The 19062-nt window shown below is 46.4% G+C and overlaps 1 protein-coding gene across 1 annotated transcript in view; it reads right to left on the reverse strand.

Moving 5' to 3' along the window:
* The window catches only part of RIPOR1 (RHO family interacting cell polarization regulator 1), a 2151737-nt gene that overhangs the window by 221734 nt on the left and 1910941 nt on the right, over positions 1–19062 (reverse strand). Inside the window, exon 18 of the mRNA XM_086945567.1 lies at positions 13855–13938. Within this exon, the coding sequence (XP_086801693.1) occupies positions 13855–13938 (84 nt within the window). The remainder of the gene's footprint in view (positions 1–13854; positions 13939–19062) is intronic.

Below are 19062 nucleotides of genomic sequence, written 5' to 3' on the forward strand. Positions count from 1 at the left end.
AAAAGTGGCTGGTAAGGTTGTGCTGGGTCGGGTTTTAGACTGGGTTGAAGATAACAATATTTTATCTGACTTTCAAGCCGGGTTTAGGGCAGGAACTGGAACAATCGAGCAGTCATTGCGACTACTCATGATATACTGGAAAGTTGTACTGTTGGGGAAAGACAGCTAGTATCTAGCATTCATCGATCTCCGAACTGCTTTTGATCTTGTGCCCCGGAATCAATTGTGGAGGGTTTTATTAGAATTGGGAATGCCCGAATATCTGTTGTCCCTGATTATGAGGCTCCATGAATCCAACTATGCGCAAGTGCGCTGGGGGACCCAGGGGCAAAAGACAGGTCGCATCGAGGTTAACAGAGGTGTCCGCCAGGGGTGTGTACTGGCCCCCACCCTTTTTTCACTCCATGTAAACGGGGTAGTCGATCACCTTTTGTCATCTCCGGCTGACGCTCCCCGTTTGGCAGGGCGGCTAGTACCTACACTCTTATTTGCGGACGACACCCTGTTACTCTCGAAATCTCCTGTGGGTCTCCAGCGTCTGTTAACTAGCTTCGAGCAATTCTGTGCATCCAGGGGTCTCAAGATCAACACAGATAAAACTAAATACCTCATCTTGAACCCCCCAAAAAAACCTGATCCACCTCCCTTGCTGGGCACTGTCCCCTTAGAGAGAACGAGGGAGTTTGATTACTTGGGTATTCGACTTGTGGACACAATGAGCTGGGACAGTCATCTGAATAAAATGCTCCTGAGCCACAAAAGGGTAACGGGGGCTTTGCTGAAGGAGCAGAGAGCCTCGACAATGAAGCCAATAGCGACGGTGCTTGAGATTTACAATGCCAGAGGCGTCGGCGCTGCGCTTTATGGTGCGGAGCTCTGGGGTGCATTGAATATGAGTCAGCTGACCATCTCTGAAAACACTTTCCTCAGAAACCTCATGTGTCTCCAAGCTTCCACTCCTATCATTCCCCTCCAATTGGACATGGGTTGTCACTCTATAGAAGATCACGCGAGGCTCCGCCCCCTCCTCCTATGGGCTCGCATTTGGAGGGTGAAGGAACTTAGTAGCTATGCAGAGGGCTTGCGAGAAATCCTGGATTCCCCAAGTTGGGCGAAAGTGAAATGGCTTAGAGACATTAAAGCTCTATTGTTGAACTTAGGGCTGGGAGAGGCTTGGCACCAGCGGACTGCCCCTCCCAAGCTAGAACTCAAAAAACTTTATTGGTCTTGGATTACAGCCAAAAGGAACACCAACACCAACTTGTGCAGATCATCCAGGTCTTTTTTGTTGATTAAAGATGTCCCACTGCGCGAGATCTACTTGGATATTATCACAACCCCTTGGGACAGAGCCCTCTTTTTCAAATTTAGAACTGGCATGCTCCCGGTAAGGGAGTTCACTTCCCTGTGGAAACCACCATACCAAACTGTTTCCTCTTGTCCCTTTGGTCCCACCAGGCCTGAATCCATTTCTCATCTGCTCTTCGAATGCCCTGCCTACAAGACACCTCGTGGACGCTGGATTAAACCCGTGTGCCTGGTTTTGGGCACCAGGCAGTGCTGTGTTGCCCTAAGAATTCTACAGACGGACACTCGTTCGATATATGTATGTGCCATAGCCAAGTTTTTAGGCTGGGCTTGGCGCATAAGGTCAAACTGGCTTCGCCAAATTGTTTAATTAAGGTCTGTATACTCAGACCGTCTTAGTTAATTTATTACCCCACCGTACTGCAGTTAGTATTGTGCTATTGATGCATACTGTGGGTTTCTTAACTCTTTATATGTGCGGGATGGTTCTTTCTTAACAATGTGTTTTTAACAATGTTTTTATGCTGTATGCTTTCTAAGATATTTCGTATATCGAAATAAAGCCTCTTTGACTGACTGACCTATCCAATTCAGCTCGGGTCTTCGCTAACAGGGGCGGGAAGTTAGCCAAGAACAGTTTGCCCACTGTCGGAGTCAGATGGACCCCCAGATAGACAATTGAACCAGCGGCCCAGGCTAAAGGCGTCAAGGGCCTCACATGTTCCACCTCTACCTGCGAAAGAGTAAGATTCAGGATATACGACTTGCTATAGTTGACCTTGAAGCCGGCCACCTCTTCATATTGCAGCAAGTTCTCCCTGACACAAGGCAGCAAGTGTTCCGGGTCCGCTACAGAGAATAAAACATCGTCCGCGAAGAGCGTGATTTTATGTTGCTCTCCCGTGAACGGTAGGCCCTAACCCCCTCATGTTCTCGCACCGCCATCGCCAAGGGTTCAATGCTCAACGCGAACAGGAGGGGGGAGAGGGGGCATCCCTGTCTGGTGCCTCTGGAGTGCGGAAAGAACACCGACATATGGCTATTTACCGCCACTCGAGACCTGGGGCTGCAAAAATTGGCCCTCGCCATGGTGATAAACTTTCCCGAAAAACCGAAAGCCGACATCGTATTAAACAGGAAGCCCCAATCCACACGATCAAAAGCTTTTTCGGCGTCCAGACCCACAAGAACCGCCGGGATGCGGAACCTGTCCTGCGAATTCTTAAGTATTGGCCATGCGGGAGATTTTCTCGCAGGGGCCTAGGATGGAAACTCTCAAACCTCAGTAAGTTGTTCTTAGCTGTAGGTTTGTAATGTGTCTTTGTTACCAAACGGCCATTCTCTTTGCTGATGACAAGGTCAAAGAAGACCATAGTCGTTGGATCTTTAGTGCAGGTGAATTTGAGGTTCTCATCACAGGAGTTGATCCAATCAAAAAAGGATGTTAAAGTGTCTTCTGGTCCTTGCCAGATTGCAAGGACATCGTCAATTTAACCTCTCCAAAAGAGGATGTGTGAGCCAAAGGGGTTTTGCTCGTTGAGTATGAACTTCTCTTCAAAATCAAAAACGTAAAGACCGGCCACACTCAGGACAAAAGTGCTGCCCATCGATGTACCCCCAGTTTGAAGGTAAAAGGTCCCCTCGAATTAAAAAAAATTCTTTTTTAGGGCCAGTCTTGCACATTCCAGGATGAAGTTTTTTGGTGTCCTGGATGACCATTCCTCTTTGTCGAGTGCTTTTTTCAGGACTTTCAGGGTGTCGTCTTGGGGTATACTTGTGTACAAGCTTTCGATGTCAAAGCTAACCAAGATAGTATCCTCATTGACCACTATCTCATGAAGAAGTTGTAGGAGGCTTTTGGTATCCTGAAGGTAGGTTGTGGTTTTTTGAACTAGTTTTGAAAAACACATCGCAAAAGCGGGATAGAGGCTCCAGGAGGGAGCCTATCCCAGATACAATGGGTCTGCCTGGCGGTGGGAGTTTATTTTTGTGCATTTTGGGGAGAGTATAGAAATATGGTATTTTACCCTCACTCTTACACAGAAAGTCTGCCTCTTGCCTGGAAATGAATCCCATTGTTTCACCGTGTTCAACCAAGGATTTTATTTCATTTCTCAGTTCCTCTGTGGGGTCACAAGGGAGCTTCCGGTAATCGTTCTCATCTGATAGTAGTCTCAGGCATTCATTCTGATAGATTAGTTTGTCCTGGACAACCACGCCACCCCCTTTGTCTGCTGGTTTTATTACAATTGTGTCGCACATTCTTAGGTTCTCCAGAGCAGTTGTTTCTTGTCTACTCAAGTTCGTGAAAGGTTTACTAGGTTGTAATTTCTCGATATCATTGAATACTGCCTGCTCAAAGGTTGCCAGTTCCACAGGAGTTGTGTGTGGTGGTGGCATAAAGTTGGATTTATTTCGGAGCCCTGTCTCGTTATGGTCTTCACTGGGTGTGGCGTCACCCTTTCTGTCAAAAAATGCTTTCAGTTTCAATTTCCGAAAGAAACTGGATAGTTCACACAAGACAAAGAGGAAGAGGGAGAACAAGACCCCAAGGGAACTGGCCTCCATTCAACCCACAAACAATGCAAGGTTTCCAGGTACCATTCAACCATCCCCAGAATTTCCAGATGTACGGCTGGCAACCGCCGTTCCCACAACCCTTTTTTCCGCCCAACAGCTATAGGCCGCCTTTTTTAGGCAGGGGCAGGAGGGGAAGAGGCAGAAGGAGAAACAACAACCAAGTACACTGGGAAGCAGAGGATCCGGTGGGAAACCACAAACGGGTCCCAGCAGCACAAGGACTTAGTAACTAATATGGCGACAAGACCCCTTTCCCCCACTGAGGAAAGTGTTCTAAACAAAGGGCTGGGTTTTGTCCCCACAGCTAAGCTGGATAAGTTCCAACTTCATTGTGAACTATCCAGTTTCTTTCGGAAATTGAAACTGAAAGCATTATTTTGACAAAAAGGGTGACACCACACCCAGTGAAGACCATAACGAGACAGGGCTCCGAAATAAATCCAACTTTATGCCACCACCACACACAACTCCTGTGGAACTGGCAACCTTTGAGCAGGCGGTATTCAATGATATTGAGAAATTACAACCTAGTAAACCTTTCACAAACTTGAGTAGACAAGAAACTACTGCTCTGGAGAACCTAAGAATGTGCGACACAATTGTAATAAAACCAGCAGACAAAGGGGGTGGCGTGGTTGTCCAGGACAAACTAACCTATCAGAATGAATGCCTGAAACTACTATCAGATGAGAACAATTACCGGAAGCTCCCTTGTGACCCCACAGAGGAACTGAGAAATGAAATAAAATCCTTGGTTGAACACAATGAATCAATGGGATTCATTTCCAGGCAAGAGGCAGACTTTCTGTGTAAGAGTGAGGGTAAAATACCATATTTCTATACTCTCCCCAAAATGCACAAAAATAAACTCCCACCGCAAGGCAGACCCATTGTATCTGGGATCCCTCCTGGAGCCTCTATCCCGCTTTTGCGATGTATTTTTCAAAACTCTAGTTCAGAAAACCACAACCTATCTTCAGGATACCAAAAGCCTCCTACAACTTCTTCATGAGATAGTGGTCAATGAGGATACTATCTTGGTTAGCTTTGACATTGAAAGCTTGTACACAAGTATACCCCAAGACGACACTCTGAAAGTCCTGAAAAAAGCACTCGACAAAGAGGAATGGTCATCCAGGACACCAAAAAACTTCATCCTGGAATGTGCAAGACTGGCCCTAAAAAAGAATTTTTTTGAATTCGAGGGGACCTTTTACCTTCAAACTGGGGGTACATCGATGGGCAGCACTTTTGTCCTGAGTGTGGCCGGTCTTTACGTTTTTGATTTTGAAGAGAAGTTCATACTCAACGAGCAAAACCCCTTTGGCTCACACATCCTCTTTTGGAGAGGTTAAATTGACGATGTCCTTGCAATCTGGCAAGGACCAGAAGACACTTTAACATCTTTTTTTGATTGGATCAACTCCTGTGATGAGAACCTCAAATTCACCTACACTAAAGATCCAATGACTATGGTCTTCCTAGACCTTGTCATCAGCAAAGAGAATGGCCGTTTGGAAACAAAGACACACTACAAACCTACAGCTAAGAACAACTTACTGAGGTTTGAGAGTTTCCGTCCTAGGCCCCTGCGAGAAAATCTCCTGTATGGCCAAAACTTAAGAATTCGCAGGAATTGCAGCAAAACCAGTGACTACCGAGAACAAGCCACAGACCTCACATCAAAACTCCAAGAAAGAGGCTACCCTACTAAAATTTTAAACAAATGCCAGAAACGAGCCCGCAACCAACCGCAAGATGCATTACTGGAGACTATACAGAAAAACAATGATGACGCCCCCTGACCAGTGTCACCACATACAGCACGGCATCAAATTTGGTAACAAAATCTATCAACAAACATTGGCAAGTCCTGAATACAGGTAACCTCAAATGGGACAAGCCACTGTTTTCTTTTAAAAGGGCAAGAAGCATAAAAGACTGTGTGGTCAAAACGACAAAACGCCTACGGTACTTAATGCCTGGGGCCTGCCTAATATCACAGGCCACTACAAGTGTGGGAATTGTAGTGTGTGCCACTTAACAGAGAATACCAAAACTTTGTCCATAGAACCTGGGAAAATATGGACTATCCAATGCCATACAAACTGCAATAGCACTAATGTAGTGTACAGAATAACCTGTCCTTGTAACTTACATTACATAGGAATGACCAGCAGAAGGATTAAACAACGAATATGTGAGCACAGGAGCACCATCAGGTGCAAAAAATCAATGACAAAACTTACCGAACATTACCTCACAATGAACCACACTCCTAATGACATGATGTGGACCATCATTGAACAGATCAGTACAGGGGACAGATTACAACAACGACTGTTTGAAAAGGAACAGCGCTGGATCTACAGACTTTCTACACATAAAACCGGCCTGAATGACAATATACCATGAAACTCTGCCCTTCCTAAATAGATAGACTAGACTTTGCACAGAGATCAACCGGCTCGGTCCGGTGCATTTTTGAGTGATAGTTGGTCTGATTGAGGGGGATTTTTTCCCGTAATATTTGAGTATGTCTGAAAATGTCATTATTCCTCTAGTATGGATGTGGAATGTGGAAAGGCTGTACATGACCTCGTGACTCGTTAGACCTATCAAGATTTCTGTACATGTGGGCTAGATTACAGCCACATAACCCCAGTATTGCATTTCATGCCATCGCTGCAAAACCACAGCTCTGTTTCCCGTTACACAAAACTGATTAGTTCTTTACTGCCCCCCCTTCTTACACTATCTGAATGCCATCTCTGAACGGCTTTTACCCTAAACTATCATTGCCCTAGTCTGAGTGTGCGATTTTTGTGATCACTCTATTTAACAGGGCCGTGGGAACAAACAGGCCCGCCCTGCCCTAAACAGAGTACATTGTGTTACCGTAAATATAACAGGGTCACGGGCGCTAAAAGGCTCCCAGCCCTCTCCAATCTGATGGTACCAGCACTACTTTACCATACACCAACAGGGCAGTGCCCCCTTTCCGGTTTTCCTTTTCCTTTTCATTTTCTTTTTCCGTTTTCCTTTTAACTTTATTAAAAACACACACTCGATGGTCAATGAGAATTTAGCCCTTAAGAATTAAACCAACACGGTTGCGGTTGCGGTTATTAAGGTAACCGTGGACCACGTGGTTTTGGGAACCATGACAGCTACGGTCTACGTGGTTCACGTCACCACGCTAGCGCCTCCGCCAAACCCGGAAGCACAGCTTTTTCTTATATTCATGGCCGGAGCCCGCTGTCCACAACCACTGGGCTCCGCACAGGTTACCTATTAGGTGAATCGACCTCTCACGATCAACCCACAAGGAAGTCTGTACCAGGCGAATCTCAGGAAAACCTTGGCGGTTTTCGAGCGATTCGAACTTACGCACTTCCATCTGTCCAGCCTCTCTTTCCCCCAGGTTGTGGCAGTAATCCTTTGTAGGAACCGGGAAGCCCATGAAGTCGACTATCTGAGCACTTCTAGTAAGCGGGCATTTGAGTTTCATTATTTTTGCTCTGTGTCTGAATCGTTTGTCTTTGGCGAATAGCACGTTGTCCGTCGGGTGCCTGTGGTTTCTACGGTGGTTTTTGGGACAGTTTTTAAGTTGTACAATTGGTATTGGCTAATACACGCTCACATCCGTGAGCAACACAACACCCACTGATATTCTGTGTTTAACGCCGACTCAAGGCTAAATCGGCTGAGTGATATTCGAATGATATTACCAGAGTATCGAGTGGGGTGAAAAATCACTAATACAGACTGTGTCTGTCACAAAGCAGTACGATCGTCTGTGCACTCTATGAGAGTAATATTCAACATCCACTACATTGGCGTCACATGTGTGGATGTTTTTCACGAGGAGCACCTCAAGCACAATATATGTTTAATGTCAATGTACCATGTGGTCGTTGCCTCAACCCCTTCCCTCCTTTCCTTTTTTTCCACAGGTTTTTTTCTAAGAATCCTGGAGAAGAACACTATATTTTTAACAAACCACAAATTTGTGGTTCTTGTTTTTCATGTAGTCGTGGGCAGGGTACACCTTAGCGTGTGTACACCACCCAGACTACCACCACTGGTCCTGACGAAAACCTTATAATTACATCATGGTTGAAACATGTAGACCAATAGTTTAATACGCTACACGTCTTTCTAACACCAACAGCCTACCTAACCAAGCAAAGGTGTCCCACGTTGTTTTAATTCGTTGCCCAATCACTCCGGAATAAATTCAACGAATGAGTAGTATTGGACAACTTTTAATCACTCACTGATATTTCTGCACATATAAAACAAAAAACAAAACCCGCTCCACTGTAGTCAGGTGTCGAAGCACACCCAGATGGCACTCGGCTGTCCGGGTGGGACCCCGATGATGAAGCATGTCACCAACCAAGTTGGTGAGTGAGGGGTCTTCTAAAAAGGACAAACAGGGTCCCACGTTGTAGGGCTACTGCGTGCACCTCAATATCTTCTAAACCAGAGGCAGTTGATAGCCTCTAGGGGGTACTCCTCCATCTGTTGTTAAATATTGATTAAGGGGACCAGGAGTTTCCTCCCTGCATACATTCAAAACACCCTTTCTCTCTCATCCGGTTTCTTTAAACTCAATTATTATGCCTGCTCTCAAGTATCCCAGTCACAATCCCTAGAGTTTTTTTTAAACAGAATATGATATATGCTTTCTTGTTAAATAGGGGCTGATTGGGAAGTACTGATTAAGCCAACAAAACAATGTGTCCTGATGGCAAGAGACCGTTGATTATCCTACCAAGTAGAACAGATGCCGTATATCAGATATTGGTATGGCATTGGGGTATGCTATGAGAAAAAAGTTACTTACCTTCGTTAATGCTACTTCTGGTGGATACTCTATCGAACTACAGATTTCTCACCTTTAGATTATCCCCTGACGCGAGACTGGATCTGGAACCTTTCACAGCGGTGCTTCAGTACGCTGCTAAGGGGCTTCATTCTGAAGCAGAAGTGATGGAGCAGAGCTGCAGAAGTGACGGAGCAGAGCTGCATTTAAGTGCCACCCTGTGCACTGTCAGTTTCTTTCTGGACTCTGTATGTAGCCTTGGAACTGGACCATACAGCAATTGGAGGTATTAATGTGCAGATCGCTAATATGGGACCTTTTTAGATGGCAAATAAAGACCACTCCAAAGAACTGGGAGGTGGGAGGGCAGTGACAATTCTGTGGTTAGACGGGGTATCCACCAGAAACAGCAATACCAAAGGTAAATAACTTGCTCTTCTGATAAATTCTTTTAACAACAAATTCCTTACCTTTAGAATAGATACCAAAGCAGCACCTCCCAAGGAGAAGGGTCTGTGAAGTGGGTTCAGATTATTACTTTGAATCAGGGTTGACACACATAGATGACCTTACTAGAGGGAACCCCTTACTGCTAGGGCAAGGTATATTGACTAAACAAGAGGCTGTCTTAAACAGGAGAGTAGTAGCAGGCTGTTTCATGGGTGTGAAATTTAATAAAATATCTACTTATCCAAGGGACAGATCTGCTGGTATTGTGAAAAAATCACTACCCCCTTTGGTGCCATGTACTGTGGCGGAACATTATGGCAGCAATCTCGGGAGCTCGACCTCGGGACCTGGGTTCGAGTCGCGGTAACGATGCCAAACATCCATGGATTCTGGGAAAATCACTTAATCTCCCTGTGCCTAACAAAAAGGAATGTGTGTCCTCATGTAACATAACTGGTGCTATGTAAAGCGCTCTGATACTCGTTTCGGGTCAAGTTCGCGCTATATAAAACTCTAAAAAGAAAGAATATATATATATATATATATATATATATATATATATATAAAAGAGCTCTGACAACAGCCTTTCTGATTATGGCAGGATTTAACCTAAAGTAGGGTTTGAATACTGGCAATTCCCTTATTTTTCCACCTTTCTGCAGATCTACATGCTGGGACTGGAAGTAGTTGTAAGCAAAAGTTCCAGTGTTTGAATGCTTTTTTGAGTTTGTGCAAACATACTATCTTGCATATGTTAGGGGGTTTAACCAGCTCTTCTCTAATCTTTTCCCATACTGAGAAAGGTTGGCAATTTACTCCTGACAAGGGCAGAAGTAAAACTTCTTGCAGGGTTGGGGAAAAAGTGGTAGGAGGTAAAGTGAACTTGTAAATGCTCAACAGATTTTCGCAAGAGCACATCTACACATGCATATTTGCTCATGCTAAAATGCAGTTTATAAATATTCTCTAGGAGTATGATTTCCTAGCCTACTTCTGTAAATTCTTGTGAATTTGTGAAAGCCATAAATCTGCACTAATGCAAGGACATATATCATAGGTGCACTTTGCATATGGCTGGGTAAGAACTGGGGTGACGAAGTGAGCTAAAGAACAATGGTGGATTTAACGCAGATCTGTCACTGGGAGTGAGTGTTTGAAAAGTTTCAGTGCTCCATCCATCATCTCCTTGTGTTTCCTTAATTTTCTTACAGCAAATGCAATGCCCCATAATATGTGCCTGTGTGTCATCTTATGTATGCCATGTCTTGCGAATCACAAAATCCATGGGGGATCTAATGCCTGATTATGCGAAATAGACAAGGGAGCGACATAGCTCTCAAGACTTAACTGTAATGAACTGCACGTTTTTATGATTTTATTTTATATATGTTAATTATGCCTGTGTATCATCTCATTTAGCGCACATTTTATAACTTAGGGAATTTGAAGGGGACTAAAGGCTGGATTATGTGCAATAGATAAGGTTGCGACAATGCATTTTTTTCTTTCATGGCTTTTAAATGTAATGAATTCTACGTTTCTGTATTGTAAATATGTATATTGTACTTTTATGTATTTGCATATTAAACCGAATAAAGATTGATTGAGACTGTACAGGAAACAAATATGTTGAAGTGAAATCGAGGTGCGAACTCGGTCGGGGTGGAGAAGAGTCAGACATTGGTGTTGGCAAAGGGCTTCCTTCGGCTCTGGTGGGGTCGCGACCGTCATTGATGTCGAGGGACTGTCGTCAGTTGGCACCAGAGTCAGTGCAGAATCAGAAGCAGGTTTCAGAAGCTCAGACGATACTGAGGATGGATCCACTACTGGTAACTCAATGGGTGAACCCTGCGGATCATTGGAGCTTGAAGATGCACCAGAGGGAACAGGAAGAGTACCAATAATGCACAACACAGCTCCCTGAAGATCTTGATCTGCTGCGGTGTCACCGATGACATGAGGAACTCAGGATGCATCTGATCAACTGTGGAATCTGCCACTGTGGAATTGGTGATTTAGCGTCAGAGTGAGTGGCACTTTACGCCCTTGCGACTCTGAAGATAGACAGTGGTGGGATGGGGGTATGTCCTGCTCAGCCTTCTAGTGCTTCCACTAGGATTTGGAATTTAAGTTACCAGACAACCTCGAAGAGGATCTGTCATGGGAACAGTGTCAAGAGTAGAAACGTGTTTAGGTCACAGACATCAAGCAGGAGCAGGACTTTTGTGTTTTTTCCAATGTTTGGTGACATACAGCTTCACTTCACAGTCCCAGATTGCTTTAGGGTTCATGAGGACGCATTCCACTCACAAATTGGAGTCATACTCCAAGCCCAAACACAAAAGGCAAACCTATTGTGGGTCTGTTACTGACATCTGTTTCCAACAGTCGCAGCATGGTATGAACCCTGTAGTTTTAGGTGGTGACACTGCTCCCTTGCAAACTGGATGTCAATTTGTTGATTTAAAAAATCATCCATCCGTCAAAAACAGAGGCAACAGAGTTCCGGATCTGTGTTCAAAGGCGTTAAAAGAAAGGAACAAGAGTGTAGCTACATCACTAGCGGTGCATGGGAGAACTGCTTTGAAAGCTTCCAGATCCAGTTTTGCACCTAGAGATGCTCTATGGATGTGACTAGAAGTATCCATCAGAAACATCGATTGATTGAGACTTATTTAGTGGAGACGGGAATGCTGAAAATTACAGCTTCTAACAGACCAGTGACACCTAAACAGGGATGCATACCGTCAAGATCACTAGATGGGCAATGTAGGAATTAGGCAATACAGCGTGGTTGAACAAGTTGTACTAATATTTAAAACCAATTATGGACAACATGTGCAAATCAGTGTTATGTGAGGGGTAATCCAACTACACATTGACTATGCTACATTCAGTAACACTAGGAATCCTATTTCCTGATGGGAAATGTATGATCCTACCAACTTTAAAGATTGGGGAGGTGACACCCAATTGGCTATATTTTAATTCTATAGATTGAAACATGTGCTGAGGACACTCATTGCAACATTTCCAGACTCACTGCCTGAGTACTAAGTGTATACAAAAATAATGGTAAGAGAAGAGGATGAGAAAGTGGGATTATGTTTATGCTGTAGATCTGCAAGACTGTGCAGAGCAAAACACCACCAGCCAGAGCGGACTGGGAGACAGATCTGGGGCAAACTATAATAGGCAACTGCTACAGGCAGATGAAGGATGTTTTTTTAGACAACTGACACAAATTGGTATAGTTTTACGTTTTTGCATAGACTCTATTGCACACTACAAATGAGTAGCAAATTTGACTAGAACATAGATAGTCGTTGGTCAATGCAGCAGGACAAATGATGCAGACTTCCAGTATGTAGCATGAAGTTGCACTAAAATACAGAATTTCAGGGAACTAGTGATGAGAGAACTGGCCAAGTTGGTGGAGAGGGAATCATTGACATGTCTACGATTTGTATTGTTGAGCTACATCGCCGAGATACTGACTGCCTCCTTTATAAACAGTACACGGCAACCCAAAAAAGCAGTAGTTGAAATGAAATTTAACACGACAAGCAACAATATAAACATCATGCAGGAGGAATGCAAAGGTTGCAATAATAGGAGTGGTAAGAGGCCAGATCAGAAATGGGATTCTACTTAGGATTGGGGTGGTGCTTGATGGAAAGGAAGGCTGTACTAGACAGGTCCTACTTATCAGCTCAATAATGCCTCATTGAAAGTTCCAACAGTTAGCTAATTTGTTAAAAGCACTGTGCCTTAATGAGCCGCAAAGACACCCCTTTCTTAATAAAAAAAAACTAAAAAGCCCTACAAAAACTGATTCTTGTTGCTAATTAAAGGCATCAAATTACTGGATGTCTAATGCAATCTACACAACATGCTGCATAAGCTATCTAACAAAAGGAATACTTCATAGCCCTAGCATCAAAATGTAATGAGAAAAACGAATAGGGCAGTATAACCAGCCTCAAAATGCTATGGCCTTGATGGACAGTCAATCTAAAAAACGGCAAAATGTGAAATAAACATGTGGTTGAAGGAAGCTAACCCAAAGTTGAATCTCTTTCTGAATTTTGTATTGTTCTTTTTGAAGAACTGGGAACATAGCATAATCCAAACTGCTACACCATTCTGTAGTCAGACCTAAAAAAGAACCTGCATTGCCATAACAACATGCAAGGTACAGAAGGGAACAGCATGTAAACTCATGGGACCTGTATCACAAAGGAGCTGAAAGAACCCCGCTGTCTCTCTTATCTACTATGTGCCCCAGTATCCTCTTCAAGGAAGAATACTTTACATTGAGTACATCTAGTTTACTACTTGATTCTTGAACATACGCTTCCTTCAGAGGGCAGTGGCAGAGAAAGGCTGCGCACACCCTACCTTTAGTTAGCCCCTTCCTTTCTGAGACGACTGGCATGTTACTGCTTCTTACAATGGTAGATTAAGTGTGGATGCTAGATGAAGGTAGAATGACTGGATTGAGGATCAGACTCCGTGCATTCAGAAAGATGCACAATGCCCTATCACGTAGTTCTGGGGCTCCTACAGATGCAATAGTTTCAAGGCACAAGCATTCAGTGTTGTTGTCCTCAACCTTGCTCCTGCTGTACATTGATGTATGTGATTCATCACTGCCGCTAAGATAGGGTTGGCAAAATTCTTACCTTGACACATCCTAGAGCTGCACAGCCTGCAATACGTATTGGCAGCTCTTCATCCTCCAGCTGTTCCAGGAAACACACCAAGGCCTGAAAAATGTACAGTGAAAAAGAAATGCAAAGATATCAATTAAGCTGAAAAGCCACAAAAATAGTTATTTTTTGAAACTGCACCTAAGTAGTATTAGGTGCTAATTGGCCACTGGCCTGGCAGCCCTTTATCTGGCAACAACATTGGGCAGCTATAAAAAGCATGTATATTATCATCACAAAATACTTTATTCAGTCCAATATTGGCCATTTAAGTCACAGAAAGTAAATTCATATATCACATTAAAATACATAGATATTAAAAAAACTGAATTTAACATATGAAAAAAACAGCATCTCTATTATAGATATTCTCCCCCATAAAAGTTCAATAGTGTTAAAAAGTGTAAATTACAACTTAATCAGTGACAGCCTGGCCCAGGTGCTTTCTCACATTAATTGAGCACTCCTTATAACGTACTGTTGTCGCACAAATGCATATTGTGGGTAATGACTGTACATATAATACAGATAGTCTACAGTACCTAGTATTTGCCTCCTTAATAACTTCAAACAAAACCCTATTTCTAATACAGGAATAGAATTTGCAAAAATACATTTGGGGGCATAATTTCCTTATTGATGGTTTTTGTTAAACTTACAAAAGATACATTCATCCTGGATATGTACAAACAGAGATAATCCAAGAGTAACATTCAACATTCAGAACAATCTTGTGCAACATCATATCTTATTATATAGTGCAATAGACATGGATTAAAGTCTCATTTACCCATAACAGATCCGCCAAGGGACAATAGAGCATCCATAGGCAAAACAGTGACCAGTAAATAAAAAAGCATGAGATACAATACACTTGCAATAGTTATGGGCTGTGATAATCGTAATTTATCCATGTAAGTGTGCAGAGAGGTGAAGTGACGGAGGGAATATACCAACGGTTGGCAGAACGAACGCACAAGTTACTACTTGTGTAACGATATATCTGTAAGAGACATTAGTTAGTGATAGATTCCTTACCTTAGAATATCCCCAGGCGTCAGACTGGACCCGGAAACTTTTGCGTAGCAGTACCCTGCGCGTCGGTAGGCGTCGTCTGCGGCTCCGCGTCCGTCGTCGGCGTCGTGGGCGCCGTGATGACATCGTCGGAGTACTTAGACGCCGCCTCCGCGTGCTGACGTCAGTTCTTTGACACAGCTTTTCCGCGCCAGAAACGCAGAGCTATGCCAAAAACCAACACTGGTGCCATGAAACTAGGGCCCTGAAAGAGGATGATTTTAACCCTAGATATCGGTTCGCAGAACGGGGAGGATGGGTGGGTCGGTAAGGAATCTATCACTAACTAATGTCTCTTACAGATATATCGTTACACAAGTAGTAACTTGTGCATCTGAAAGAGACACGTTAGTGATAGATTCCTTACCTTAGAATAGATACCCCAGCAATACCAACCCCGTGGTGGTGGGTCTGCGAACCAATAATCACACCAGAAAATCCTGGAGGACGGAACGGTCAAAGAAGCCATCCCTCCGGACTTGACTGTCCAGGCAATAATGTCTTGCAAACGTGTGCAGCGAGGCCCACGTAGCCGCCTGGCAAATGTCCTGCAAGGGCACACCTCGGCCCAAACGAGTTGTAGTCGCTGTGGCTCGAGTGGAATGAGCCCTCAGCCCCATAGGGGGTTCCTTCTTAGCCAAGGAGTAACACGCCTGGATACACAAGATGATCCACAGCGAGATGGTCCGCTTGTGCACCGCTTTCCCTTTCTTAGCGCCCACGTAACCAACAAAGAGTTGGTCATCCACCCGGAACTGGCGTGTGCGATTCAGATAGAACGAGAGCGCACGTTTTGGGTCCAGACGGTGGAGCCTCTCGTCCTCTCTCGAGGGATGCGGAGGCGGAAAGAAGGTGGGCAAGGTGATAGATTGCCCAATGTGAAAGGCCGTGACTACCTTGGGTAGGAAGGAGGGCCTTGTCCGTAACACAACCTTGTCCGGATGGACTGAAAGAAAGGGAGGTTTACAAGATAGAGCCTGAAGCTCACTCACTCTCCTGGCAGAGGTGATGGCTACCAGGAAGGCAGTTTTCAAGGTTAGAAGGCGAAGAGGACAGTTGTGGAGGGTCTCAAAGGGAGCGCACATCAGAAATGTAAGAACCAGGTTCAAGTCCCACTGAGGCATCACGAAGGGAACAGGAGGGAACGTATGTGTGATGCCCTTCAGGAATCGATTAACAATAGGGGACTTGAACAAAGAAGGTTGATCAGGCAGCCTTAGAAAGGCTGAAAGAGCTGAAAGATAGCCCTTGATAGTGCCCAGAGCAGAGCCCTGCTGGGCAAGAGAAAGAAGAAAGAGGAGAACCTCAGAAAGAGGGGCATTGAGGGGATCCACAGCCTTTGCTGTGCACCATGCCACAAATCTGTTCCACCTGCAGGCGTATACCGACTTTGTGGAGGGACGCCTGGCTGCCAGAATGATGTTACAAACTTCAGGAGGCAAGTCAAATGGCCTCAACTGTCGCCGCTCAATCTCCAAGCATGGAGGTGGAGACTGGACAGGTTCGGGTGGAGGACCGTCCCCTGCTGCTGCGACAGAAGGTCCTCCTGAAGAGGCAGACGAACCGGGGGATCGACTGACATACTGAGTAGCTCGGGATACCAGTACCTTCGTGCCCAGTCCGTAGCTACAAGGATGACTTGGGCCCGGTCGCGCTTAATCTTCTTCAGCACTCTGGGCAGAAGTGGTATAGGCGGAAAGGCGTACAACAGACCGCAACTCAACTCGCGACGAAAAGCGTCTCTGAGCGAGTGCCGCTTTGGAAATTCCAACACGCAGAACTGATGACATTGCGCGTTCTCTTCTGTGGCGAATAGATCTAACCAAGGCTCTCCCCAAATGCAGAGAGAGACCTTGCGCCACGTCCGAGTTTAGACGCCATTCGTGATCCATCATGCACCGGCGGCTGAGTTCGTCCGCCCTGGCGTTCAGAGAACCTGCCAGGTGTTGAACCACCAGGGTCACACCCTGATGTTCCAGCCACTGCCAAAGGCGCAGAGTCTCCTGGCAGAGGGTCCACGACCCCACCCCGCCCTGTTTGTTGCAGTAACACATGGTGGTGGTGTTGTCCGTGAACACCTGCACTACACTCCCCAGGACAGAGGGGAGGAATGCCTTCAGTGCTAGACGAATCGCCCGCAGTGCCAAAAGGTTGATATGGAGCCGGGACTCCGCTGGAGACCAGAGGCCTCTGATCTCCGCCTCTCCCATGTGGCCTCCCCAGCCCTGGAGGGACGCATCCATCACAACTACGTGCTCCGGTTGGGGAAGGGAGAGTGATCTGCCGCTGACCCAATTGCGGTCCGTGAGCAACCACTGCAGCTGTCTCGCAGTGCCCTCCGAGATCAGGAGATGGTCGGACAGGTTGCCCTGATTCTGGGCCCACTGAAACTTCAGGTCCCACTGCAGAGCCGGCATCCACTGACGGGCGTGATGCACCAGAAGGATGCAGGAAGCCATCAGCCCCAGAAGCTGCAGCGTCAACCTGACCGTGACTCGGCATAAAGGCTGAAAGATCGGAATCAGAGCCTGTATATCCCGAACCCGCTGTTCGGGGGGGTAAACCCGAAACTGCGCCGAGTCGAGAACCGCTCAGATGAAAAGGAGCTTCTGAGAGGGGCACAGATGTGAATTCGGCACATTGATGGAGAACCCAAGCTGGTGCAGGAGGTCTGCCGTCGTCTGGAGGTGGCTGACGACTGTCTGGGGCGAGCCCACCTTCAACAACCAGTCGTCGAGGTAGGGGAAGACTGAAACCCCTAACCTGCGCAGATGAGCTGCGACCACCGCCATCACTTTCGTGAACACCTGTGGGGCGCTGGTAAGGCCGAAGGGGAGCACGGTAAACTGAAAGTGCTGGTGGCCTACTGTGAACCGCAGGTAGCGCAGGACGGGGATGTGGAAATAAGCGTCCTGCAAGTCCAACGCTACCATCCAGTCTCCCGGGTCCAGAGCACCTAAGACCTGAGCCAGTGTCGGCATTTTGAACTTCTCCTTCCGGAGGAAGCCGTTGACGTTCCGTAGATCCAAGATAGCGCGTAGGCCCCCTTTGCCCTTCTTGGGTACCAGGAAGTAGTGGGAGTAGCAACCACACCCTACTTCTGGCCCAGGAACACGCTTGACGGCCCCCTTGGCCAAGAGGGCCGCAACTTCCTCCTGCAGAAGGCGCATATGATCCCCCAATATGCGGTGGTATTGCGGTGGCATGGCTTGAGGGGTCGTCTCGAAGGGGAGGGAGTAGCCCCTCCGGACGATTTGCAGCACCCACCTGTCCGATGTGACAGTGCGCCAGTGGGAGTGGTGATGGCGAACCCTGCCCCCCACTGGCGTCACATGGGCCTGAAAGCACGGACTAGGAGGGTTTTGAGGCGGATGCTGCGGGGGAAGGTGTGGACTGGCCTCGCCGTTGTCCCCGACCGCCTCCACGGCGATTTCCACGGCCGCCACCGTGTTGGATGTTAGTCTGCGGTGCGTGGCTGGCAGCACGTGTGGGGGCGCCCCTTCCTTGGTCACGAAAGGAGCGAAAGGCACCCGTTTGCTGGCGCGGGCCGAGAGGCCCAAGGACTTGGCCGTAGCCCTGGAGTCCTTAAAGCGCTCAAGCGCATGGTCTGCCTTGTCGCCAAAAAGGCGACGGCCATCAAAGGGCATGTCCATGAGAGTATTTTGGACATCGGCTTAAAAGTTGGCGGACCTCAACCAGGTGTGGCGACGAATCGCCACCGTCGTTGCCATCGCTTTGCCTAGTTAGTCGGTGGTATCCAGCCCACACCGGATGGAGAAACGTGCCGCATCTCGACCCTCCGCAAGGGCTTGGGCGAGTTTAGCCTTGACCTCCGCTGGGCATTGTGGCAGCACGTCCGCGACCGTGTCCCACAGGGAGTGGTGTTGGAAGACCGCAGTCCCAAACTAAGGGAGGAGAATATCTTCTTTCCATAATTCTCATACCTCTTGGATTCCCGATCAGGCGGAGCCGACGGGAATGCGGTCTGGGAATTAGAGGCCTGGATGACCAGGCTCTCAGGGGTGGGGTGGGTGGACAGGAAACAAGGGTGCCGGGCGGTGGCGTCTGGCCACGTTCCTATCTACAGGCTGGCCTGTAGCGTGCCTG

Source organism: Lissotriton vulgaris, chromosome 12, assembly GCF_964263255.1.
Source record: "Lissotriton vulgaris chromosome 12, aLisVul1.2, whole genome shotgun sequence".
NCBI classification, from domain to species: Eukaryota; Metazoa; Chordata; class Amphibia; order Caudata; family Salamandridae; genus Lissotriton; species Lissotriton vulgaris.